The sequence below is a fragment of the Trypanosoma grayi genome (assembly GCF_000691245.1).
Source record: "Trypanosoma grayi strain ANR4 Tgr_681_V1, whole genome shotgun sequence".
In the NCBI taxonomy this organism is placed as follows: Eukaryota; Euglenozoa; class Kinetoplastea; order Trypanosomatida; family Trypanosomatidae; genus Trypanosoma; species Trypanosoma grayi.
This window is the reverse complement of record NW_008826300.1, coordinates 686-9,515: the sequence shown is the minus strand read 5'-3', so window position 1 is coordinate 9,515 and position 8,830 is coordinate 686. Positions and strand designations below refer to the sequence as shown.

The following is an 8,830-nucleotide window of genomic DNA, read 5'->3' as shown; positions in this document are numbered from 1 at the left end:
CGGCAGCCGCCTTGTTGGCGCTACGCGCGGCGTCCTTGCGTTTGATAACAAGCGGCCGCGCCGGCCCCGCCGCCTTGTCGCGATTTGCCAGCAGCGAGAGGACGCCGCGCTGTGAGCCAACGAAGTATACCCCACGCGCATCACACAGGACGCGCTTCGTCCAGGCCGTTGCCTTGCTTACCTCTGACCCCTCAACTCGCACAGTGACGCAGACGCCCTTTTCCTTCGCCTGGGCGTCTGTGTAGAGTGCGACGTTGCTGGGATGCACGGAGACGCTCATGAGTGAGAAGACCCACGCTACGAACTCCCGTGTGGCCTCGGAGGCAAAGCCCCCAACGAAGAGGTGGGCAGGACACTGCAACTCTAAAGCAGCGTGCTGGAGCATTTGGCTCGCTGCCGCGTCGCCCGGAAACTGATGATACACAGGATCAACGGCTGGCGAGAGCAGCGGTGGTCGGCTCGGCGCAACGGCGCCACTCGTCGTTGCACTGTTCATGCCTATGGAGATGGACATACTGCTCCGCACCGACGATGCACTGCTACACACCTGCGCGGGTGATGCCCCCAGTGGCTGGCTTAACGAGTTTGCATCGTACGGTGGTGGTGGCATCCCAGACGGCATGTGCTCCTGGTGTGGTGTGGCACCCCTGCTGCTACGCGTGCCGTGATGACCCGCCGAGCCGTAGGCCCGCTCAATGATGACGGGGTGAGTCGGCCCGCGTGCGCGTCCGTCTGTGACGTCAAGAATGGCTTTGGAGGCGATAAGCTCCGTCATTCGTGCAGCGGTAGGCGCCACATGGACGCCCTTCTCTCCACAGAAGATGCGTTGGTTCAGCGCCAGCAAACGCTCCACGTCCTGTTCGCTACCCACGAATACCGACGCGCAGCCGGTTGGCGAGCTGCTCCTCCCTCCTTTGGCCTTTCGGTGCACTAGAATGGAGTTGGGCGGCAGCCGCACGCCGCATGCCACCTCGAATATCCAGCTAATCATGTGCCTACCGACCTGCACAACTTCGAATCGCAGGCCTCCAATGAACATCTTTGTTCCATGGTGATGGCTCGACGTGCTTCCTCCATCCCCACTCTGCTCGTCTGCAAGTGCCTGCTGCGGGGGATACGCCTTGAAGTACTCGGGCGGCGGGTACTCGTGGAACTGTGTGTCGAGCTGCACCATATTGTCTAGCCGACGCATCAGCAAGCCCCAGTCCTCCTCGTCGTCGCAGTTGATGCAAGACACCTGTCCCATCTCCGGCGCATCACTGGCGACGTTGCCTGCCATGTCCCTCGCCGCAACGGGGGCGTTGTGGCCAGCCTCTAGCGCATTGGGTAACCTGTCGTCGTCGTCGTCATGGTGGAAGTCCNCAACGGGGGCGTTGTGGCCAGCCTCTAGCGCATTGGGTAACCTGTCGTCGTCGTCGTCATGGTGGAAGTCCATGTCGATGATGGGAGTTCCCTCCAAGAGAAGCTTCATCCTATTCTCAAAGGCGCGTGTGGCGTGGGATACCGAGCTGGCAACGCTGTCAGTGCTCGAAGAAAAATCCTCCGGGTCCATGGAGGAGCTCGTACTGCTCGCCGACTCCCTAAACAACATCCTTTGTCTTGACACTCACCTCCTCCAGATGCTGGTGTATATATATATATATATATATATATATATGTCTGTGTGTGTCTCTGTGTGTTTATATATAGAGAGAGAGCTAAATAAGTCTGTGGTTTTTTTCTTCCACCTCCGGGTAGATCCCTGTTGATTTCCCAGGCTCACCCTGTTGTTGTTCTGGCTGATGGTATTACCTCCCTTCTACACAAGACTTTGCCGCAGATGCTGGCCAGTCTCGCACTAGAAGAAGAAAAAAAAACTTTTCTTTCTTGTTTAGGGGGGTAAGGGAAATGTGAGTGTGTTGTATGTATGCGTGTGTATTGCTTGTCGGCGCTGCTGCTGAGAAATACACAGTTCCTCAACAGCCAACCCTCAACGAAAGCTCAAACAGAAAAAGAAGATGTCATTTTTTTTTCTTTTGGTACACGAGAGATGGAGTGGGGACACAACCGCAGGCATATATCCAAACGCATGCGCGCCAAACGGGGGGGGGGGGNGGGGGGGGGGGGAAGAAAAAAAAAAGGGATGTGGCGAGCGGAGGGAGAAATAAGACGACGAGAACAAAGGAACGGCCAACGCGTCGTCCACAGGCGTTGCGCAGCTCACAGCACCCGCGGCTTGAGGTCCCTCTCTGCGGCTGCCACAGCGCCCAGCACATCGTCACAGAACGCTTTGAACTCCGGCGTGTTCGCCATCGCCGCCTCTAATGCGTCAATGCATGAGCGGCTCGAATCGATCACGCGCAACAGCCGCTGCAGCTCCTCGCTACGTAGCTTCTTGCGAATACCGGCGTTCTGCGCCAACGCCGCTAGGTGCGCCTCGCCGAGAACCACGAGTTCCCCGTCCTCATCCCGCTCACCGTAGATGAAGCTTCCGTCCGATTCGCGCTCACGTTTCATGCTCCGCACTTCACCCACCACACCAGGTGCAACAGCAACCGTTGCCTCATCCTCCTTCTGCAGCTGCGGCTCCTCGTCAGTGCCGGGCTGCCGCAGCTTGGAGCAGTGATTCAGTGCGTCAGGGTCGCGGTGTGCCTTGTGGCAGGCGGCGGAGCAGTACGGACTGCGGCACATCCGGCACCGGTAGCGCGACGAGTCTTTCTCGCATACGACACAGCGAGCCATTCTGCACACTTCTAAAATCGCCAGGTGGCGTGAGAGAGAAATAAAGAAAGGCAATGAAGAGGAGAGAAGGGAAGCGGTGTGCACGCACTGCAGCATGACGACGCAATTTTGGCATGGGAGAAGCAGGGCAAAGGCACGGTATGTATATTAGCGTAGGCCAAAGAATGCATGCAGGCCATTTTTTTTTTTCGTCTTGTTCGCTCAATCGTTTCTCCTGCCTCCCTCTCCCTCGCTCGCTTTTTCTCCCGCTCGCTAACCATACAGAGGAGAGGGGGGAGGTGTGACGATGCCAAACACAAAAAAAAAACCAACATCTCCACACGCAACTCTAGCCACGCGTGGTCAAAAAAAAACTGAAACACGAACATGCGCTCGAACTCAGAACCGGAGAGGACAGGAATGAATGGGGCCAGCCCAGTGGCGCTCACATGAATGGCGCCCCGGTACTCATCGACCCTAAGAGTTGTTTGTTCCGGTACTTGTAGCCGTTGAATTCATTAAGTGAGAGGGGAAGCTTCATTGCCTCAACACAACTGTCGTCAAGGCGGAAACGGCTGCGGTGGTGCATGCGTGTCAGTGTGCTAATCGACCCAGGCGGCGGCGACACCATCATGTGGTACGTTTCTACTGTCAAGTGGAACCAGCGTTTCATAAACATGCGTATCGTCTGCCCGTGCGTCACAATGACGACGTTTGTGTCCATTGGGAAGTACAGCCTTTCCCGCTGAAAGGCATCGAGGAAGCTGGTGACGCGATCGCAGACATCCGCGCCACTCTCGCCGTAGGGGAAGCGGTAGAAAAACTTTCCGTACACCTCGCGTTGTTCTAGGTGGAAGAGGACCTCCTCCTTCGTCTTGTAGCGGCCAATATCGCCGTCACGCAGCCGCACGTCCTCGCGCACGCCGATGATGTGCTCGCCTTCCATCTTGGTGTCGCTCCTGTAATCGTCGTAGCCGCGCAGCATGTGCTTGAAGCTCTGCCGGGAGCGCAGGTACGGCGAGAAGTAAAAGTAGACCGACTCGTTGCCGACAATCTCCGCCACGCGCCGGCCCGCGCGGTAGCTCTCCTCTTCACCCTCCGGCACGATGGGAATGCGCCAGTCAGGCGTCGTCACGTATGTACCGATGTCCACGTTGGCGAGGCTTTTGCCGCCGCGCACGAACATGATGCGTTTCACCGGCTCTGGGAGCTGCGTCGCTGCCTTCAGCGGCCGCCGATTACCGCCACTACGAATTGTGATGGACATCTTGTTGCCGTCATCCGCGTGCGTGACAAACGCCACCGACGCGGGCGGCGCGAAGGAGGACGTGGAGGAGGACGATGTTGACAGCGTCGGGAACGACGACGACGATGACGACGATGCGGCTGCTGACGCCGCGTCAGCCAGCGACGCGCCCACGCTCGGATGTTTGCCCTTTGCGCACGCTCGCTGAAGCGTCCATCGAAGCATGGGCTCCTATGAATCTATATATTAGTAAGGAATATACACAAACGCACACGCACGCCCACTCTCACTCACAGAACAAGGCGTTATCTACCTACTTGGGGAGGTGAACCAGAAAGACGTACGTGAATGAAACAACAAAGGCCACAAGACATAAAAGAAAAGTAAAAGGAGACCTCGATGATTTGCTTTCGTGTGTGCATTTGCGTATACAGCACTGCAGCATCCAGCAGCAGCAGCAGCAGCAGCAAGGCATCACCTCAACGCATAACAGCAACCCTAGTGGTGCATTTCCACACACTATACGCGTTTTGCAGACTACAAAGAAAACAGAGCAAACACGGGCAAGAAAGGCGAAAAAACAAAAACAACCGCACGGAGCCCAACCGACGACCACCTTGAGTTTTTTTTTCCATTATTTTCTTACCGCACCACACATCCGCTTTCACCACTCGCGTGGAGGAGGAACTGGGCCGGGGGTGTCGGAGAAGAACATGTGGCGGTACAGCTGTGTGTTGTCCTTACCGTCGAATTTCATCATCTCCAGTAGTGGGTCGCTGCCAAAGAGCTTCTTGCTGATGTCCGTCATCACCAGCCGACCCGAATCGCAGCGCTCCAGCACCACAATGCTGCAGTTGGGCGGATTGCGCATTGTCTCGAAAATCTCCATTGGCACGCGGAACCAACGACCAATGAAGAGACGAATGAGCAAGCCGTGCGAGACGATCACGACGTTGTGGTCCTCCTCGTCCGGCAGCGTGAGCGGACCGCCGCCATCGTCGGGGCTTCGCGCCGACATTGAGCTGAGCTCCAGCCACTCGCGGAAGAGCGAGTCGAAGAAGGTCGACACGCGGTCGCCGACATCCGCGCTGCTCTCGCCGCCGGGGAATCGGTAGTACGAGCGGCCAAAATCACTGCGCTCGTTCCACATAGCGTCCATCATGTCCTCCGGCTGGAAGTTGCCCATCTCCTGTTCACGCAGCCGCTCGTCCTCACGCTCGCCCTTGATCTGGAACAGGTCTATATTTTTCCGAATCCCCTCCAGTGTCTGCCGTGCGCGGAGGTAAGGTGAGTAGTAGATGTAGAGTTTCTCCTTCTTGATGATGTTGCAGATACGGCGGCCGCAGTCCAACGCCTGCGCGTGGCCGCGCTCCGTGAGTGGGATCCTCCAGTCGGGGATTTTGCCGTACAGCGTGCGATCCACGTTGGCCTCCGACTCGCCGTGCCGCACGAGGAGGACGCGGCGGGGCAGCCAGCAGCCGCTGGGGATGTCAATCGCGAGCGGGCGGCGGAGATTCATGCTGCTGCGCAGCTGGCAAGAGGACAGACGTGCTCGTCTCCTCCCCACTACCACTACTACCACCGTCACAGCCTCTTCCCCCTTCCAAACAACAAAAAAAAATAACAGAAACTTTGCTTCGTACTATCCCGCCCCACCCTTCGCTCTTTCAATCACGCCTTCTTTCCTCTCCCTCTCTTTATCTCGGGGTGTGTGAGCGGTCGCGTCCGCTGACACAAGTAATGTTCTGCTCTTCTGTGATGGCGTGCGCCACACCTCCACGTTTCCACCAAACGCCCCTGTCGCTACCGCAAGAGAACCACAAACAAGAGGAGAGAAGCTATCAGAGTTGCAGGAGGCGAATGGGGGGGGAAAGAAAGGAAAGGAGAGAGGAAGAAAAGCAATCAAGCAACAGGACGAACAGACGAAGACGGGCTGACACAAGCATTAGCGGGTGCACAGCGACACCAATCGCAAGAGGTCACACCGCTGGACAAAATCCTGCCAAAAAAGTCTGCACAAGCATCTGCGCCACACCACCGTGCTGGTGGTAGCAGGCCCAGTGCTGCCCATCGAAGGCGCTCTCGCGCCGTGCGGCGGTCACGGCGTGTGGAAACCCCAAGAACGTTATCCCCACACGCTCCAGTAGCGTCCGCGCGGTATGCGCAAAGGCCTGTGTCCGCATCGGCTCCAGACCCTGTGTGCGACCCATTTGTATGAGCGACGGACCCACGAAAAAAGCGGATGGTCGCGGTGAGGCCGTTGCCGTAGTGGTCATGTTCCCTTCTTCCTTAGCCACCGCATCACACTGATCATGGCGCAGCACAACATGGCAGTAATACAGTTCGGCAAATTCCGATAGGAATGCGGCCCAGCTCTCCTCTGTGTACATGCTCTGCTGAAAATGCAGCTGCGCCAAGTTCATTAGCAGTAACTGCCCCTCGTCGTGTTCGTCCCAGACGGATGTCATGAGCTGCTTCACGATCATGGACGGTGACAGCATAACGCTCCTCCCATGCTTTGTCGTGTAGGAGCGGTATAGCCGCACCGTGACACGTGAGTCCTCCCGACCATCGGACCACGCGGCAGTGTATTCGAGTGTCCTTGCTCGCAGCCCTTGACCCCACTTCCTGGCACGAACTAGCTTCTGCAGGTCCTCCTGCTTCTCTGCCCCGGAGAGCAGCTGCACGAACATGTAGAACCACTCCACCATCATGGAGTCGCCAACGAGTGTGATCGTACGCACGTGCCTTTGGCGCATACATACAAACGCATCCGCTTTGTCGCGTACGTGTGACTTGCACGCGTGCGCCCGCCACCACCACCAACCGTCGTTAAACTGATTAAGGCCAATATCGTCAAGAAGAAGCCGCCGCACCGCCACGTCTTGCTCAGCTGCAGGGCTCAGTCGACGCCAATGGCCTTGCTCAATGTTTCCCCACTGCCCAGTGCAGGACACTGCCGCATGCCCTGCACGTGCGCCTGCTCCACTGCCTTTCCACGTGCCATTATAGATTGTCACGCCGAACTGCTCACACCTACCGCTCAGCTCGACGCCGAGGCACGTCTGCCGCCGCACAGCGAAGGGCGGGTTGTTGTTGCGTGGGGGCAGCCACCAGCGCTGCCCGAGAAACCGCGGGCCCACCCATGTGAGCAATAGTTGAACAGCGAACCCTTCACCATCGGCGTCGGTGGGAAGTGGACCGAACAGAACAACGTGGTGCCGTGACGTGCTGCGCCGCACCACTGCGTGCAGAATAGTGTGATTGCTCACAGCCCTCCCGCTGAGGGCAACATCGGCGTGTTGTTCCCCCATAGAGAACACATCAACTGCGAAAAAGCCGTCGGGTGGCTGCAGCCACGGCACGGCGCGGAGCACTACGCCAAGCGCCGCCATCGCCTCCCGCCCACAGCTCTCCTCGTCCATGGCGTCAAGTGTTCTCAGACGTGTAATGGGAGGAGGTGTACTCAGCTGCGGATCCGCCGCCCCTGTAAAGAGGTTACCGATGTCTACCACAGGTAGCAGCAGCAGCAACAAGAGGAAGAAGGGGAGAGACACAATGAGGAACCTGACGAGATGGGATGCGCCAGGCCCCACTCGCCGCACGGGCAATGGCGCTGCCCTATGCATGGGCACCACGTTGTGTTTTTGCCTCTCCTATCTTCACTCCTCCCTCAACATTTGTTGTTGCGAACAATGATTATTAAAAAAAGAAGAACAATGAAAAAGAATGATAAAGCAACCCAGAACGCATGCACAAACCAGGAAAAACCAATAGACAGCACCGCATCACACGTTCTACACGAGGGTTTGTGAATGCCGACGCCTGGCCGCTTGGAAGCGGTAGTGGTGGTGATGATGGTAGTAGAATTGTAGTAGTAGTAGTAGCGTTAATGAGAGCAACGACCATGCACGCCTGTCTTCTCCCAAGTAAGACAACACTAAAATGTTTCGGTACACCTACCAGTTATCGTTTGTGTTGCGCGTTCTGCGTACCCACCTCTTCTGCGTGTTGTCGCTGCTGCCGCCCCCACCCACATAGACAAAGAAGCAGACGGGCCCAACAAAACCCATTGCTGCACGACTGTCGAGTTGTGTGACGACATTAGTGTCCCTTTCATGGAGACAGCGACCGCTTCCGCGACGGCGGCGATGGGCACCACGCGGTGTCCACCGCCCCCTCGTCGCTCTCGACCACCTGCGGGCGGTTCAGCGTGCCCGTGACGGGATTGTAGCAATCCTCGTACGCAAAGGCTGTCACGGAGCCACATTTGTGCATGATCGCAAGTGTGGGCATATACTCGCACGCCTGCTCCGTCACCTGCGCGTCGTCACCCCCCACCTCTTCATCGGCCGCTGTGGAGGGCCGCCTCCTGCCGCCTGCGGGGCACAGCTGCTGCTGCACGCAGACATCCGCAATGCCGCAGCCACGCACACGTGTGCAGTACTCAGGGTGGTGCCGCAGCACGTACAACGCGGCCACCTTGTCAACGGGGAAGAGCGTCGTGCGCGTCACAGCCGGCCGCCGCGAGAGGGAAGTGCGCTGCTGCTCCGTGAGAAGCGCCTTCCAGTAGTGCTGCACCATCCCGCGCATGCCTTTCAGTGTTACACGCGACGGCAGCACGCCCTCCGGCAAGGGCAGCAGGGCGTCAGCACTGACGATGCGCGCGGGCCGCCGAAGTTTCGACGTGTCCTGCGCTTCGTAACAGTCCCACAGGTCCCACTCCATCACCGCACCACACACGCGCTGCAGAAATGGCTGGCCTCCAGCGGCGCCCAACAGCAGCTGCTGAACACCGCAGCCCGCAAGCTGCAGCACGTTGCGATGACTCTGAAAAATGCGGTGCAACACTCCCTCCTCCGCACGCGTCAGAAACAGAAATCG

The 8,830-nt window shown here is 57.9% G+C and overlaps 6 protein-coding genes across 6 annotated transcripts; all 6 read right to left on the bottom strand.

The window, feature by feature from the left end:
- On the bottom strand, positions 1 to 1,591 carry DQ04_06811060 (hypothetical protein; the record flags this gene model as incomplete). Its single annotated transcript, XM_009314887.1, has 1 exon — positions 1 to 1,591. A coding segment is annotated over one exon (1,591 nt), but the record flags the coding sequence as incomplete, so codon positions are not given.
- A 608-nt stretch (positions 1,592 to 2,199) lies between these two features.
- Positions 2,200 to 2,721, bottom strand: DQ04_06811050 (zinc finger family protein; the record flags this gene model as incomplete). The annotated part of the gene is made up of 1 exon (XM_009314886.1): positions 2,200 to 2,721. One exon carries the CDS (start codon positions 2,719 to 2,721, stop codon positions 2,200 to 2,202), a length of 522 nt encoding a protein of 173 aa, XP_009313161.1.
- A 424-nt stretch (positions 2,722 to 3,145) lies between these two features.
- On the bottom strand, positions 3,146 to 4,171 carry DQ04_06811040 (phosphoglycerate mutase; the record flags this gene model as incomplete). The annotated part of the gene is made up of 1 exon (XM_009314885.1): positions 3,146 to 4,171. The coding sequence occupies one exon, from the start codon at positions 4,169 to 4,171 to the stop codon at positions 3,146 to 3,148; it is 1,026 nt and encodes a 341-aa protein (XP_009313160.1).
- A 439-nt stretch (positions 4,172 to 4,610) lies between these two features.
- On the bottom strand, positions 4,611 to 5,465 carry DQ04_06811030 (glycerolphosphate mutase; the record flags this gene model as incomplete). The annotated part of the gene is made up of 1 exon (XM_009314884.1): positions 4,611 to 5,465. The coding sequence occupies one exon, from the start codon at positions 5,463 to 5,465 to the stop codon at positions 4,611 to 4,613; it is 855 nt and encodes a 284-aa protein (XP_009313159.1).
- A 460-nt stretch (positions 5,466 to 5,925) lies between these two features.
- Positions 5,926 to 7,575, bottom strand: DQ04_06811020 (hypothetical protein; the record flags this gene model as incomplete). Its single annotated transcript, XM_009314883.1, has 1 exon — positions 5,926 to 7,575. One exon carries the CDS (start codon positions 7,573 to 7,575, stop codon positions 5,926 to 5,928), a length of 1,650 nt encoding a protein of 549 aa, XP_009313158.1.
- Positions 7,576 to 8,062: 487 nt separating this feature from the next.
- DQ04_06811010 (hypothetical protein) lies at positions 8,063 to 8,674 on the bottom strand (the record flags this gene model as incomplete). Its single annotated transcript, XM_009314882.1, has 1 exon — positions 8,063 to 8,674. One exon carries the CDS (start codon positions 8,672 to 8,674, stop codon positions 8,063 to 8,065), a length of 612 nt encoding a protein of 203 aa, XP_009313157.1.
- Positions 8,675 to 8,830: the final 156 nt, after the last annotated feature.